General features: G+C 41.7%; 1 protein-coding gene across 1 annotated transcript; it reads left to right on the forward strand.

Annotated features, from left to right (window-relative positions):
• The first annotated feature begins 4515 nt into the window (after positions 1-4515).
• msx2b (muscle segment homeobox 2b) lies at positions 4516-10865 on the forward strand. Its single transcript, XM_086176833.1, has 2 exons — positions 4516-4975; positions 5470-10865. The coding sequence occupies exons 1-2, from the start codon at positions 4588-4590 to the stop codon at positions 5922-5924; spliced, it is 843 nt and encodes a 280-aa protein (XP_086032959.1). The 5' UTR covers positions 4516-4587; the 3' UTR covers positions 5925-10865.
• The last annotated feature ends 7130 nt before the right edge of the window (positions 10866-17995 follow it).

Here is a 17995-nt window from a genome sequence, read left to right on the forward strand (position 1 = left end):
ACGCGTTTAATCTTGGTGACGCAACAATGTCATTTTGAGCTTTGACCTTTTGTTTTCCAGGTCCGGCCGGTCGGCGGCAGCATGAATGAGCAACTTAATGGGAAATGTAAATAGTATGTGACTGCAGCGAGAACCAGCGATTATACCAACCCCAAAAATTCCACCACTTCAAAAGCTTCTGCTCTAATTATAATGCTCGGAGGTGTGCCCTACCCATGCAGAGGCTTCTGAAGAATCTCCATCACACACACACACAAACACACACACACACACACACACACACACACACACACACAAGTGTCATACAGGCATCCTCTCCTTACACTAACATGTTCAGACAAATTGCTCTCTGTATTATTAGTCCTAAATTATATCATGGAAAAAAAAAAGAGGAAGTGGGAAGTGTGGGTAATTTTGCAACACCCAGGAGGCCCCCTTCACCCTCCTACCCACCCGTCCCTCTTCCCCCTACTTTCTTTCTTTTTTTTTTTTTTTTTAACTCCATGGCATAATTATCTACGAAACAAAACCAAAAGCTTCGGTTGAGACATTTTTGTTATTTGAAAATGTAGTTCACATGAAACACACACACAGACGGGCATAGCGAAGCGTGCCTCTTTCTTCCAGTTCCCTCTTTAAACATGTGGTCGGTAGATGCCACAGATCATATTCCAGCCAGATGTTTTTATTTTTTTTTATTTTTAAAGAGCATTATCTGTTTCTCATCCATATTGTATTTAAAAAAAAAAAAAAAAGGGGATGGGATGGGAGCCTGTTTCTGCTTTTATAAAAACTTCGGAAACGCCTACCTGGTTTGATATTTATTTGTCGACCCCTGCGGTTTGTTTTCAAACGCCTACTCAAAACTCGCTTGAGTTTTGTTTTTGACGCTGACTTCCCACCATTGCGTACGTATGCGTTTTGCTTATGTTTACACAATCCTGAACTTAGACGGATTTTGATTTCCGGTGACAACTGAGGATGAGAAAAATTGATGATTCGGACTGCGGGAATAAGGAAATTGATAAAATGAAGGCTTAAATCAATAAAGTTCAATGGCCCGCAGCCGATGCTGGTGTAAAAGTAAGGAAGGAAGCGTGCCCGTGACAATCATTTAGAAGGAGTTATGTGGATAATGAGTGACAGGGAGCCTGTGGGGCATGTGGGCACGGCCAGTGAGAGGCAGAGGATTGGAGGTGGAGGATCCTCAGCAGAGCCGGAGGAAAAAAAAGAAAAAAAAGAAAAAAAAAAAAAAAGGAGGCAACAGTTTCTCCCCTGAGGAGTCGGTCCTTTCATCTCGCCGCTCGCTGGCGCCTTCACAAACCCCTGACTGTCTGTGAAATACCCCCTCTTCGGCGAGGCAGCGGTGGCAGGCTTTGACTTTACCCCCTCCTCCCCCACTTCTTGTCTGATATTACCGAGCCACTCTTGCCCACTGGCTCCAGGAAACGTGCAATGTTGGAAAAAGTTATGTTTTTAAAGTACTAAAAAAAGTGAAATCAACCGCACAGGTTTACACGAAACGGTAGTCCTTTTCCAGCGGTCCTGTCACTTCTTGTTTTTATTGAGGGGGGGGGGGTGCGGGTTGTGAGACTTTTTTATGAGGAGCATCTGAAAAACACTCGTGCACGGGAGGTGTGTTGCGAATGTTCTGCAGCGGCGCATTCCAAGGAAGATCAGACCGCGCCCGGTGTCTCCACCGAAGGCTGAAGATGATTATGAATTTGGACGGGGGCCACATGATTGCAGAAAAAAAAAAAAAAAAAAATGCTGACTCATCGTCAGAGACGGATGGGGGTCGACTCAGCGAGCATGGGAATAGAATCACCGTCCCGAATCAGACGGGCATTCGGTCGGGGAATATTTCAACCTTGATCAAAAGGACGGTCCTTTTTCGGACGGGTGTGAAGTTTTCTCACCGTGACCCGGGCGCTTTCATCCGACACGACGTGAAATCATCCGTGACAAGGATCACAATGACTCACTTCATGAGGGCCACAAAGGCTCATTTCATTTTTTAATATGTGTAGAGGATAGCATCTGATCATAGGACAGGAGGGATGAATGGCTTGACAAACAGACACGGAGGGACATGTGAATGTCCCCTAGTGTGCAGGCCCCGGGACGGGGACACGGGCCGCGGACGATCCCGGCCTCCTGTCATTCGGCGGAGTTATTCCGCTTGTGTATTTCGGTGCGCCCGTCACGATCGAAAGCGATGAGAAAAACGAGAGATGGAGGGAGATAAAGAAGAAAAAGGATCCCTGTTTCATCCCGGGCTGTAATTCTCCATAATTATCCGCATGGGGCCCATGTTTACACATGTAGTCTCATGAGGTTAGAGTAAAAGCCAATCCATTACTGAACCATAATAAGTGATAATGCTTTGGCAGAGCTGTCATCTTTTAAGCATTTGGTGTTCAAAAAGTAGGGAAAGGGGGGCCTGAACGCGACCTAATACGTCAACAAAAACAAAAACATTACTTTTGTAATAGTGTTGGTGGGTGTGGCTCTGATGGCAGAGACGGCGTCCCTTCGATAGGAAGATTGGCGGTCAGATCCCCGGCCTGTCTGCATGTCAGAGTCTCATTGGGCTCTCGTTGCTGTGTGTGAGCGTGTGTTGTGTGTGTGTGTGTGTGTGTGTGTGTGTGTGTGTGTGTGTGTGTGTGTGTGTGTATGAGCAAATGTATTTCATTGTGAAATGCTTTGGTACACCCAGGTGACTAATGGGCTACATTTGTGGGGACCATATATTGTATTTAGAATCATCAAATAAAATGTGAAGTGTTAGATCATCCCATTGTTATAGAAATATTTTAGTGACAATAGAAAATTGTGTAGGAAGTAGTAGAACCTGACTTTGACGTCATCCGTTAACATACTCACTGGAATAATGAGAAAAACTTTAATGGCTGTGTTGAAACATGACTTTTAGGGACAAAAAAAAAAATGAGAGCAGGAAGTTTTGAAATCTGACTTTATCTCTTTTTTTTTCTCAAAGATACCGACAAGACGTGAACTTGTAGCTTGCAGTCAGACTTAACCTGACTGACTTCAAACCTGACTAATAATTCTAATAAAATAATAAAATAATGATGATGATAACTTTAAAGGGTATATTCAAAAGCCCGAGACAAGACATGGACTTTATCTTGTCCCATTATCAGGTAATATTTTACTGACAAAAATCACCAACATGTATAGGAACTAATAAACTCTGACTTTGTTTATCCTTTTTTTTATCAAGATGCCTTTCAAAATAAAAGACAATGTGCATGCGCCTATGGTTTGATTTTCATCCTTCAACATAGGAATTATAGGATAGAAATCATAAGTATAATAATAATAATTATTATGATAATAATAGCAATAAGAATAAAATACTTATATTACTACTACTACTACTAATAATAATAATAATAACGATCATTATAGCAACAATAATAAAATACGCCTAATACTACTACAGCTACTACTACTACTGATACCAACAACAATAATAATAATAAAATAATAATAATGATTATCATCAAAATAGCAACAATAATAAAATACTTCTACTGCTTCTACAACTACGATTACTGCTTCTGATAACAACAACAACAATAATAATAATCATAATCGCAACAATAATAAAACAGTACTACTACTACTACTGCCACTACTACTGATAACAACAACAACAATAATAATAAAAATCATCATCATCATCATCATAATAGCAACAATAATATAACACTTCTACTACTAATACCTCAACTACTACTACTGATAACAACAACAATAATGATAAAAAAATAATAATAAAAAATAATAATAATTATAATGGCAACAATATTGAATCACTTCTACTACTACTACTAAGACTACTACTACTGATAACAACAACAACAATATTAACAAAAAATAAAAATAATCATGATAGCAACAATATCAAATCACTTCTACTACTTCTACAACTCCTACTACTACTGCTACTGATAACAACAACAACAACAGCAATAATAACAATAGCAGCAATAATAAAACACCTCTACTACTACAACTACTACTACTGATAACAACAACAACAATAATAAAAGATAATAATGATCATCATCATCATAATAGCAGCAACAATAATAAAATACTTCTACTACTGGTAACAACAACAATAATAATAATAATTAAAAAATAATAATCATAATAGCAACAATAATAAAACACTTCTGCTACTACTACTGCTGCTACTACTAATATCAACAACAATAACAATGTACAATGATGATAATAATAATAATAATAATAATAATAATAATAATGATAATGATAATGATAATAATAATAATAATAATGACTTAGATGGGGACGTCTAAATCTACCATACAACCCTCCCTCCTTCCCCCCGCCGGCAGCGTCGTAAACATCCGGGGCTGCTCTCATTGGCTGAAACCGACGCGTCAACGTGACGTCCCCGCGCTCCGCTCCGCTCAACGTGACAGCATCAACACACACCCACACGCACAATAACACACACCCACACATACGCATACGGCGTGCTGGTCGGAGCCGCTCACGTCCTGACCGCCGCCGGAGTTCACCTGAGACATGACTTCTCGTGAGATTTGCAAGGACGGGAGCTGCGGCGTCTCGTCCGAGGAGGACGGCGGCCGCGGCGAACCGCCGCCAGGGGAGAAGAGCCCGCCGGCGGCGGCGCACCGGCATCACCCGTTCAGCGTGGAGGCGATCATGTCCGGGAGGAAGTCCAAGTGCGTTTCCTGCAAACCGGAGGACGGCCCGGTGCCGGTGACCCCCGCCGGACTCGGCGCGCTGTACTTTTGCCACGAGGCGCGCACTCCTCCCGGTGACAACCGGAAGAACTTCGCGGCGGCCGCTGCGGCGGCGGCGGCGCCGTCATCGCCGGTCAAATCCGAGACGTCGGAACCGGACGACTGCGCCTTGTGGGTTGGCGGCGGCGCTTTCTCCTCCCAGCCTCGTAAGTGCGACTCCTACGTACCCCTCTATCGCGACATGACAGTCGGCGCCATCGCGAAGTTCGAGCGGCAAGTCGCGATACGGAGCGATATCGCGTCTCTATCGCCGCACACGAAGCCGAAGAGACTCCAGGGGTCCCCGCAGGGGCGATGCCGTTGAGTTCAGTGCGGCAGGGCCCGCGATTATCGCGATATGGTCAGCTAGAAGCACCGCACTCGTCTAACCGGAGCCCAGCTCCGTACTCATGCTTTGACAGTTAGGCAGAGAGGGAGCGTGAAGAGCTGAGTGAAGACATTAGTTTCGCTCAGATTTCCGCTCTTCGACTCCACGAAGGACGCTTCGCGTTCACGAAATGTCTAGATAACATCTTCCGACGTGAAACCCGTAACAAATCGAGGGGGAGGCGAGACGAACGCTAACGGTACATCTGGGACAACGCGGCCAAGTTGCCAGTCAAATCATTTCTGTTTTGTTTTCACGGGTTTTTCCTTCCAGGTCACGTCAACCCCTCCTGTCAGCTGAGGAAACACAAGACCAACCGAAAGCCGCGCACCCCTTTCACCACGACCCAGCTCTTGGCCTTGGAGCGCAAGTTCAGGCAGAAGCAGTACCTGTCCATCGCCGAGCGCGCCGAGTTCTCCTCGTCCCTGACCCTGACGGAGACCCAGGTCAAGATATGGTTCCAGAACCGCCGGGCGAAGGCCAAGAGGCTCCAGGAGGCCGAACTGGAGAAGCTGAAGATGGCGGCCGACGCGAAGACGGCGGCGGTTGCGGCGGCGGCCGCCGGCGCTTTGCACCCTGGGTTTACATTACCGTTGTCGCTGGGCGCCATGTCGCTGTACGGACAGTCTTACTCGGCCTATCACCAGCAGAACAGACCCATCCTACCCATCCCGCCTCTCGGACTGTACGCCGCACCCCTGGGTTACAGCATGTATCACCTGTCCTAAAAAAACAAAGTGGAATCTACACCGAGACCAAACCCCATGGAAACCAAAATAGACAGAGGATATTTTAATTTTTTTTTTTTTTTTTTTTTTTTACAACTTTTTCTACATTTTACAGCACAAGGATTTATCCCTTTTCTCTGCACAGCGAGGATTTTTTTTTTTTTTTATACAGAGTTAGATGCATTCTCGCCGGCTTGGACTGTGTTTACATGTCTGATCTACGCAAGGCGGCGCTACGCCGTCCAGCCGTTTTTGTACTCTCACACAATAACCGGAGCGAGGACTCGTGGCAGACGGCGAAAAATAAAAACGCGACGGGCCGTGACCTTCAGCCTGCCCCTTCATCAGACAAGGACCTTAATCAAAAAACAAAAACTTTGTACTTTGTTGTATCCACTCAGGCCAAAATCACTTCAAATTATCCCAAAACTGTATGCCTTGAAAAAAAAACAAAACCCTCAGATTCAGGTTTGTGGTTACTTTTTTAGAGAAAAAAAAAATAAATAAAAGTTAAAGCCTCAAAATAGTAATCGCAATCTAAACTTTTAATTTTTAGACTTTGCTTTAGTTTTCTATCATCCCCCCCCCATCCCACCCTCTTCAGGAAACCTTAATATATTTATTCTTTCTGAAATAATGATTGTGAAAAGAGCATATTTATGTCTGGGTTGAATGGATATGGTTCAAAAGCTTTTAACCGGAATCGTATTTGTATCGCTCCCTTTGAAAGGGACACTACGCTATGCAGTTTATACAACAATGCTATTTTTCCTGTTGTTTTGTTTTTTTGTTTTTTTTCAATTGGACACAAACACACACACACAAAAAATGATATTTTTCAATGCCATTTCAATTTATGTGTAAATAAATTTAAAAAAAAAAAAAAAATGCATTGCATAAAAACTGTTGTTGTCCCCTCTCACAAGCGACCTGGCCTCTTGTGCCCGGCTAGCGTGGGGTTGCGCATCCGTCCGGTAAGGCCCGAGTGTCTGTTTCCCATCAGACTCCGGTCGGATCAATGCCATGATTTTACAAACCATAACCCATAAATTATCCCACTTCACAGAAACTTCCTGTTCCCGCTAAGCCGCCATTAACCACACGGGTCAAATACGAGATGCATCTTTACAGAGCACCGCTTTGTTGTTTTTAATGTTTATCCCCCTCCCTGTGGCGAGAAATATCTGTGTATTATTATCTTTATTTACGAGTTCGGTTGTGCGTTTCTGATTCTCAGCGAGGGATTTAAAAAAACAAAACAAAAAAAAACAGCCACGAGAAATCTATTCATTCAGCAAGTCGGGCAGGTGCTGAGCTCCGAGTACGCCGGATGAGTTTTACTTGGGTCGGATGCTTGTTAGGGAACAGTTGTGCATCTAATCCTCATCAGTGTCGCGACCGCCTTGTTAAACCTGTTATTAATGGCCGCTATTGAGTGAAGTCAGGGTTTGGGGGGTGGTTGGGAGTGACCCCGAAAGGTGCCCGCGCTTTGTTTTTTGCCGTAAAAAGGGGCTTACAACTTCCGCGTTACTTTGATGTAAAGAGGAAATTGTTAATAGGACTGCGGCATGTTTACGAGGTTCCCCCCGTTTTTTTTTTTTTTTTTTTTTAATCGGAACAAGGAGCGGAGGCCAGACGGGAAGGCGGTGTATCGGGGGTGGGGGGGGGTGGCCTGATGAGGTGCAGATTGGCCGGAGCGGCTTGGGGTTCTCTCGTGACGACGAAAATAACAAAAAGAACAACAACAAAAAAATTCCACTACTTACCAGAAGTGCTTTGATATTTTCCACACTGAAGAATTTGGGTGAATTCTTTCATTTCCAGGGGCTTAGCTGACACTGAGTCTCTATCTTTGAGTGTGTGTGTGTGTCATTGTTAACTCTTTTTTTTCTATCCTCTGAAAGTGTTTTAATTGATTTGAACAAAGCGCCCCTTGTGACCCGGCGCCTCACTGCCAGTCATGTGGTTGTCTCCCACCTCCTCTAGCGGCAGCTGGCGGTACAGCACGATGGGAAAAATAATCTCGCCCGATCCCCCGGTGCTCTGGGAACCATCATGCTAATCAGATTGGTTTGGCTTTAGAACTGGGACGCTAAGTTGTTTATTAAATGGTCCCTTTCAAGAATTCCTTTTTAATTTTAGAAATCCCCTCCGCGAATACAAAGAGGAAATGCTAAACTACTTCAAAAGTACTCTCGTGCCTGCATCTGTGTGTGTGTGTGTGTGTGTGTGTTGTTTGTTCGCCGGTTTGTTTTTCATCTACTGATTTTATGAGTAAATGGAACATGCGAAGGCTTTAAGTGCCTGTTTTCATGGAAATGTAATATAATGTTTCCATTAAAAAAACAAACAAAAACAGAAACAATAGAAACACAAGTATTTTGTTACGACAGATTCGTCAAACGGCGTGTCGAGCGCTTCAAAGTAGTTTTACTCAGGACGGATGCTGCCGCCGGACCCAACTGTGTGGGGGGATTTAAAAAAAATAAAATAAAGTATCGAACAAACAATTGATAATCAAATGAAAAATAATAATATATAACACATAGAGCCGGGCACCAACACGTGAATCTAACTCTGTGATGACTCCCAGTCAAAACTTTCTGATTCTTTTCAAGAATTAAGGTGAAAAACCACCATATTACTTCCATTTAGTATTAATATTGTTGTTACTATTATTCTGTATCGCTCCGGACTACAATTTTGAGCAGTGTACATTGTTGATATCTTTTCACATTTCCTGCACATAATTTCCTTTTTTAATTCGCCTTTGCTTAATCATGCTATTTATTATAACACCCAATCGAACAGTGTGTTTTATGAGCCTTGTCAACAATTCTTCCTCTTCTGTGCTCCTTTTACGGCCTGCGGGATCAACGGCGACCCCTCTGAATTTTCCCATATTCTGCTCCGGATGACGCATCTTGCTTTATTGCAATGCGTTTCTCCAGTTTACATAAAGCTTTCCGTGCCGGTTCCATTTCTGTACACTTATTCTCGTCGTTCCTTATCAGCGCTTAAAAATAGGATGGTTTGCGATGGTTTATTCATCCCGTCTTGTCTCTTCTATTCAGTTCCAGTCTCACATGTTATTTTAAAACGGTTCCTTTTTTGCACTGCTAAAACACACACACACACACACACACACATGCATAAAGATTCATTTTTTCTATGTATTCATCCATACATAAGCACACACATAGAATAGAAAAAGAATGTGCCTTCTTTTTATCGCCCCAAATTGGGGACATTTTAATAACACATACACACTTGCATGTATATACATATATATATACTGCTCAAAAAAATAAAGGGAACACTTGAACAACACAATGTAACTCCAAGTCAATCACACTTCTGTGAAATCATAGTGTCCACTCAGGAAGCAACACAGATTCATTTTGACTTGTTTTAAGGACATTACATCAAAGTTGGATCAGCCTGGAGTGTGTTTTTACACTTTAATTTTGAGTGTGATTCCTAATCCAGACCTCCATGGGTTAATACATTTGATTTCCATTGATCATTTTTGTGTGATTTTGTTGTCAGCACATTCAACTGTGTAAAGAGCAAAGTATTTCATAAGAATATTTCATTCATTTAAATCTAGGATGTGTTTTTTAAGTGTTCCCTTCATTTTTTTGAGCAGTGTATATGCATACATATATACACACACATATTTGTACCCACATACATATACAAATGAATGAATATATATGTGTGGAGAGAGAGAGATAGCTGTCTATATTTCCATCCATCATTCATTCTTTATACCACTTATCCTGCACTCAGAGTTGCAGGGTTGCTGGAGCCTATCTCTGCTGGGCGAGAGGCGAGGTTTACCCAGGGTCGCCAGTCCATCTCGGGGCCACATATAGATGCGTACCATCATTCATTCTGTCGGTCTGAGCAATTTCATGTCTCCAGCGAACCTGCAGCGTGTTTTTGGACTGTGGGAGAACCGGTAGGAAAGCCACTCAGACACGGGGAGAACGTGGAAACTCCGCATGTGAAGGTTCTCAGCACTACGTCACCGTGCCAACCCACGCTCACACACACAAATATATAAGCATCTACGCACACATCACTTCTCTATTTACGTGTATTCTTTCTCCTCCTCCCCCCTCCATCTCCCCGATACGATCGCATCATCTCGTCTGTTCCCTAATCTTGTTTCCAAGCAAAACCTCCGGCCTTCCACGTTGATGCTGCCCACATCATCCCTCGACTCCACCCGTGTCCGCCTGCTGCCGTTGAGATGGGGGCCGAAAAAAAAAAAAAAAAATCACAAATTTTCCGTTTCAAATTTTCACATTACACACACCGCAGTCTGCACTCCGGCAACGATTTTTTTTTTTTTCGATTGCTCATGGTTACCGACCACATCCTTCACATCTGCTGCAGCCTTGCATGTCTTGACTATGTGACTAAGCACTTTTGGCGCCTTATAGGCCCATTTTCTCCCCCACTGTAACGCAAAGAAACCTAGAACCACTTCCTCTGGAGGCATTTCCTCTTAAAGTCCCTTCAAAACACAATCGCAATCTTCCCTCAATCCCTCCATGCTACCTGGATTTTTAATCAGCATTTTGCGTTGTTTGCGTTTTAAGATATTCATGAAAAATTTAGGGCAAAATTGACTTAATCACTGAAGTATACAAAACATATATAATTTTTCTTAATTCAGAAACAAATGGAACACGAACAAAGAGCTGCTTTTAAACATTAAACAATATATAATGTATAGTTCAGTCGTGCAAATTTCCACTCCTGCTGCTGTTTCATTTGGATGCCACTTACTTATTGCTCCTCTGATAAGTGTCAATAATGGGATGTTTCCCCTTTGTTTACACTGTTTGCCTATCAATAGCTTGAAACAATGAAAAGTGGTTATTATTGATTTATTAATACTTAATAAATGTATTATTACTATTGCTATTATTTTGTGGATATAATGTTCTTCTTTTTGCATCGAAGGCCTCCCCTCTCGTGTGCTGTGTTCGTCGAGTCTTCTGATCGGTTACCACGCGCGGGCTAAAATAATAAGCACCTCAAAGCCTTTAGAAATCGGGGACAACTCCGACCATCGCGGGAAACGCACATTTTAATCGCTTTCATTAAATATGCAAAGCGTGTCTCTTATCGGAATGAAATGTAATAACTCAAGAAGCTCCCAGGCGATTCTCTCCAGGAAGCTTTTATTTCAAATTGTAAAAGGGAAGTTCAGCACATGAACCAAAACAATGTTTGTTTTGGTGTTCCATAATGATGCATTCTTTTCAGTGCGTTCAAAAGGCCTGCAGCTCAGCTACGCGTCTGACGACTGCAATTGTTTATTTTGCAGGATTTTTTTTTCAATTTTTTTCGCTACTTACCACTTAATTTACTCTTTCTCTCGGATCGCAGTAACCCCTCTCTACGACCCCCTCCGCTCCTGCTGATTTGTTATCTTTTAAAACTTGTTTACAGACTTTAATAAAGCCTCAGGCAACAACAACAACGACAAACCCCATGTGAATTTTGATGTACAGACGAGGACGTGATGGAGAGGAAGTCTGTGTGTGTGTGTGTGTGTGTGTGTGTGTGTGTGTGTTTGGAAGATGCCCCCCCTGAGAGGCACATGGTAGCAGATGTAGTGAAATCGCCCTTAGTCAGTGTGTGTATGTGTGTGTGTGTGTGTGTGTGTGTGTGTGTGTGTGTGTGTGCAGTGAAGGGGGCAAAACGTCTCAAGATTACACCGGACGCACAAATACACACCTCTCTCACTCTTTTCTATCTCACTGAGTCTCCGGGACCACGTCTCGCCAACATACAGTAAATGTGTTGTAAAACATGTATGCATAATGGCGTTAAATACCTGTAACAACATTTTCAATATTAACATTTTTGGCATGTCAAATAATTCTTTTTAGAATAATTCACACAACCAAAAAGGGAAAGGTTAAGAGTTACCATGCAAAAACAAAGAAAGTGAGTTGCTACGTTTTCATCGGGTTTATGAAAATTAACACTTTGACAGGTTTTGTCGATATATCAATTTCTGGATGATGATTTTAGAGCATTAAATCTGACTGACTTCACACGGCAATTAACTGTTATTTTTGTGTTTAAACAAAAATACAATTTATAAGGGCTGCCAACGCAGTCTACTTGTATGACTGTCTATTCCCTAACACAGCCTTTATGAAAAGGACTGAATTAGACCTTGGATATTTTCCACATGCTGCGTACTTCATCAAAACTTTGTTTGATTGTTTGTGTTTTTACTCATATATATTGGCAAATCTTCCCATTAAATTGATTACATTTGTATTCATTATTATTATTATTATTATTATTATTATGCATTTAATGAATATAAATACAACATGTAAATTTTGGCCAAATCTTCCCATCAAACAAATCAAATTTGTATTTTTTTTATCAAATTGATAACCTTTGTACATAAAAGATCAATACATTATCCCATTAAATATATCAAAATGGTGCTATCGGCAAATCTTGCAATCAAATAAATCACATTGTGTTTATTTATTTATTCAATGTATTGGTTTTTTTTTCCACATCCAGATATTAGCAAATCTATTATTATTTTTATTTTCATTATTTCAATTTTCTTTGCTTTCTCCTGCTGAGGCCTCAATGAAACAAAACATTCTGATGGGGAGATAATTATACTATTGGCTTCCTCCCCGGAAACCAATCGGAGGTTTGCAATTAACTCACCCCTGAATTTGGAGTTTTACCAATAACTGAATGAGAATCTTCAATCTGCAACTTATAAATTGGTTGCTTTTTTCGACAAGATGAGCTTTTAAACAGGATATAGTACATTTAATTATATGCAGAAATCATTCACATTTTTCTACATAGATACAACAAGAACATTTTGTGCAACAACTTTGAATGCACTGTAACAATGGACAACACCCGTCTGAAGCATTTCCTGAATAATCAAGGCTGTATAATGTCTCAAATACTATTCATAGCTGCGAGTGACTGGATAATGAGGTCAACAACAGCTGATAAGCCAAGAGGCATATGATGAACCCAATCGGACCCAAACTAGAAGACCTTAATTCAGCCATGGCGTCCGAAAATCAACATGACCAACAGGTGAGACAAATATGCCAAACAGACCGGCCCAGTCATCTGTTCCACCAAGATTAGTAGGGGATTGTCTGAAGGGGTTGACTGTCTACCTGAGTAGCACCATAAACAAAGACCAGGGTACTTGCATTAGCATTAGAGCTAGTTTTGGTGCAACTTCTCCAAACTCTTTGAAGTCCAATCAGAACTGAGGGTAAGATCTACAAAAGCAATATCGAGACTGCATTGGCGTACGCTGAAATATTGTTGAGATATGCATTTAGAGAATTTATTAATTTCTTTTTGCCAAACAGGATGACCAATGAGGCAGCGACCAAAAAAGACCAAACGTAACCCCATCATTGCAGAGATTAAGAGATGAAGAAATGAGTGGCGAGGCCATGCGCTCCGGATAAATCAAAATCGCTTCCCAAGAATAGTTCTCCGATGAAAAACACAAGGGAGGTGCAGACCTGGGCGGCCAAAGACAAATTGGTGTAGAACTACTACCTCTAATACCGCAGATTCAAGGAATGGCACATGACTGAAAGGAAGTGGGAGTCCCACTGTGAATCAATAGAGGATAATCATTCACATTTTCCCTGAAATCACTCGTCCCAGCAACACCCGCCGTGTGAGACAACAATTTTTTTTTTTCTTTAGTCTTTCATCGAGGTCAAAGATGAAGGACGATGTGTTTCCTCAGATTTTTCCTGATGAAGGTCAGTCTTGAAATGCTCAAAGCTATATCAGGTATTCTATAAGAAGGTTTTAGCGACTGCCACAGACGAGGCTGGAGGGCTGGGTGCTTGCATGTGGAGGTAAGGTGCAGGGGCTTTGCCGGGCAGTGTCTGTGCAGAGTCTACCCAGCACTGTTCATCACTGGAGAGAAAAGGAGGAGGGCTGTTTTCTACAACACAGAGGCAGCAAAGAAAGCCTTCAGGTGGCGCCGGACAAAGAGGGTAGATCTGTGGCCAAGTGCTGCAAGGGCACAAAGTTGACATCTGATCAATGGATGGGTTGCCCGAGAGAGGGTGTCTGATGTTCGAAAGACCCGAAACATCCAGTGAACTCAGGTCCATCACCCACGATGTGCCCTAGCTACACATCAGAAGATGCGTAGAGGTATTCAGAAAGCAGCCTGGTGTTCAACCTTCCCAAATTCTCCCACACAACTCCCCTTCTATGTCTACACTGGCTCCCGGTAGCCTCCCGCATCAAGCTCAAGACCCTGGTGCAGTGAATGGGACAGCATCGTCATATCTCCAGGATATGGTCAAGCCACGTGTCCCTACCCGTCCCCTCCGATCTGCCTCCTCTCAGCGACCGTCCACCCCATCACTCAGAGTCCCCAGCTGCCGATTGTACTGGTCTTGGCTCTTCTCTGTCCTGACTCCTCAGTAATGGAACGAACTCCCGATAAAGGTCCGAACAGCGGGGTCGCTGCCCATCTTTCGACATACCGCTTCACCAAGCACTACTCCTGAAAAAAAAGGAAAAAAAACAAGAAAGGTATGTATGTATATGATTTTGAGATGGCTATTTGGTTGAGTGGTCACTTCTGACTTCCAACTACTGGTACTTCGAATCTTTGATAACTGAATTGCTCTTTTTGTAAGTCGCTCTGGATAAAAGCATCTGCCAAATGACTGTAATATAATGTAAATATAAAAGATGTTTCACTACAACAAATTGCCTCAATCCAAGAAGGTAAAGATGTAAGGAACCCCCACCCTTCATTGCCCAACACAATGCAGCTCTCTGTCATGTTATGGGGATTTTAATCTTGTGATCAGTATTGACTAATAATGAGGAAACCTATTAAAAGCCTGTGGACGTTCTCGGTCATCCAGGTCATGGTGAATTTATGTCAAAATCTTGGACTTGAATTTCTTCATTTGAAGACGTTTTCACATTTAACTTCAGAAGTTATATTCAGAAACGTCTTCAAGTGAAGAAATTCAGGGCCAGTTGCCACGACAAGAAGATTTCGATAACGATTGAACGCCGATATCAGTGAAAATGTGCTAATACCCTGTGATGTAACAGTTTGACTGAAATTCTGGAGATGTTAGGAGGAAAAGGGTCTCTCACTCTGGTCGAGATTTACATCTGTAAATGTCCTTGAACACACATTTGTCATTTTCTTTAAATCCAATTCAAATAACTTTTATATTCTCTTGCAGAACCAAACTCAATAAGCCACAGACTTTCACTAAAGTTTCTACCGCAGTCATCAGTGTGTGTGTCTGTGTGTGTGTGTGTGTGTGTGTGTGTGTCTGCTAATGGCTGAATGCGATCAAGTGTGACGCACTTTGAAACCGCTAGTTGTGATAGGACAATGTAGGTGGAGAGCACTGACCATTAAAATCCCATTTTGGCTGTGTGGCTTCTTATATATATGTGTGTGTGTGTATGTGTGTGTACATACAGGACTGTCTCAGAAAATTAGAATATTGTGATTAAGTTCTTTATCCTCTGTAATGCAATTAAAAATAAAACATTTTGATGATATTCTAATATTTTGAGATTGGATTTTTGAGTTTTCTTAAGATGTAGGACATATCAGCAACATTAGAGTAATAAAAGGCTAACAATATTACTGTTGATTTGTAATGAATCCAGAATGTATGACATTTTTGTTTTTTTTAATTGCATTACAGAAGATAAAGAACTTTATCACAATATTCAAATTTTCTGAGACAGTCCTGTATATATGCACAGACACAAACACACACATTTGTACACATAGATATGTATACATATATTATACATGTATACATATCTATGTGTATATATGAATATATACATATATAGACTTTTTAATATCTCTTCCTTCAGCCGAAGGGAATATTCAAAATCTTTGTACTTTTTAAGACCTTAAAATACTCTATAGCCTTAATTTTGGCACTTAACATTTTATTTGTATTTCTTATTCTCCCTCCTTCCTACTATTATCTATTATTGTTATGTTTTGCTTGAAACTCTGGCACAACCATTTCCTTTGGGATAAACAAAGTTGTTCTTATTCTTATATTATTTTAGTTTCTGCTATCTTTGATAACATGGGAGGCCACATCACTCCATCTGTCACTCTCTATATACTCGATCCATCCATCCATCCGTCTGTCTTTCTACTGTAACCATCTATTAGGTCTATTCATCCATCCATTTATGCGTCCATCTATGTTCTCCATCTATTTTTCTACTGTATCCATCCATCACTCTATATCTACTCTATCTGTCCATCCATCTATCTCTCCTTCTATTTTCTACTATAGCCATCGATCACTCCATCCATTCATCCATCTATTCATTCATTGCCATCTATCTTTCAACTGTATCCATCCATCTATCACTCACTATCTACCTCATCCATCCATCCGTCCATTTTAATACTGACCATATGAACCCATTGTATCACTCATCAAAAGTCTCTTGAAGATTCTCCACCTCCTCATCTTTTCTTTCATCCAAATGTATTAAGGTTATTCATTTATTACTGAAAAAGGTGTTGTTCTAGCTATTTAATAATCTTTCAACTGAAAAAAATATCATTCCGAGAAGAGAAGGCGTTCGAAGCTGACATTGTTAGAATTGAAATGCGCAATTGTTGTTTTTCTTGATCCCGTGCTTATTTTTTTCAAAGTAGAATTTAAGACGCCCTACATTTTTTCTAATGATGAAGTCCATCTTTTCAGCCAGCAGATGTCACCATAGCAACGGTGTTAAACAGGAGGAGGCGGAAGATCCATCAATGAAAGACTGACCATCCTCAGGGGAAGGGGTGGGTGTGGAGGGATGGATACAGAGATGAAATTTAGTTTTCTTAAAATAGACCAAGACCAGAGTGATTGTGATTCTGCTCGGCGATGGCTCGGGATGTCAAAATGAAAAAAAAAAAAAAAAAAAAAAAAAGTATCTCCCCCGCCTGTGCTCGGGTGGCGGTGGGACGACCTTCAGTTACGGTGAATGAGGAAAAAAATCAAACACAAGTGTGTCTTTAAAAATGCAAATGATGCTGCGGAGAGCAAAGTGACAACACGCTGGCATATTTATACACCCACATCTGTTTATACAGCAGAGTGCCTATAGGTAATCTTCCAGGACGGAGGCTGTGTGTTATTTATTTGGCTTTAGCACCACATGTGGAATCTTAAAATATATTTTGGGTTAGTGCTTCTGCTATTTCGACCCCACCGGTCCACCCCTCATGCCATTTAACCTTGATTGCGTTACAGGAGAAGACGGGGCGGCCGAGCTGTTTGCCACGTGTGCGACCACAGTCAGCCACGCTCTGCGCCAACCGTATCTCCTTTACTCCATTATAAATTAATGTGATAGTGACATTACGGAGTAGAAGAGGACATGGCCAGACACGTCACCGGCAGTGCCTCTGTCCCACTTTCCTCCTTAGGTCTTATAAAAACACACAACTCGTCTCATGACCCTCACTCACACCCACACAGACACATGTATTTATTGTCAATATAACACCATTTTCCTCTCTTCCTTTGACACAAACCATATCCCATGGCTGGCATGGCCGCAGGCGGGTTCTCTGCTGGCAGGGGCGTCTCAAGGCGCACAATAACACACAAATAAAAAATAAAAAAAAAAATGATGAAATGAGTCGTTAGAAATTGCCCTTCAAATCAGCCTAAATGCAGATTGCGAGCCATTTTAAAAAAAAAAAAAAAAGATCTGGGATTCGTTTCGGCGAGGTAGGTAGTTAGTCGGCGACGTTCGGATTCCGCCATGTCGGTGTTGATGGAGGCTGAGGCTGATGACGGAAACCTGATGGGGACCGTGTGATTTGCGGGGTCGTGATGCCATATGAGACGTGAGAAAATAGCTGCCGGATAAAGGCTATTTATAGTCACATGTATGATTTCATATGAATCCTTTCTGGGTTTTAAAGTGATAGGCTGAGTGGTTGTGGTATGTGTGTGTTTTTTCTGTTTATGCATGAAAAAAAAAGT

This window comes from Fistularia commersonii, chromosome 29, assembly GCF_037954325.1.
Source record: "Fistularia commersonii isolate RoL2024-O1a breed Wild chromosome 29, RoL_Fcom_v1.0, whole genome shotgun sequence".
Taxonomy (NCBI): Eukaryota; Metazoa; Chordata; class Actinopteri; order Syngnathiformes; family Fistulariidae; genus Fistularia; species Fistularia commersonii.

Bases quoted from the DNA above. Each gene is read 5' to 3' on its own strand.
- msx2b (XM_086176833.1), top strand. From the start codon at position 4,588: ATGACTTCTCGTGAGATTTGCAAGGACGGGAGCTGCGGCGTCTCGTCC. The intron at 4,976-5,469 runs GTAAGTGCGACT...TTTTCCTTCCAG, and splicing joins CGCTTTCTCCTCCCAGCCTC to GTCACGTCAACCCCTCCTGT.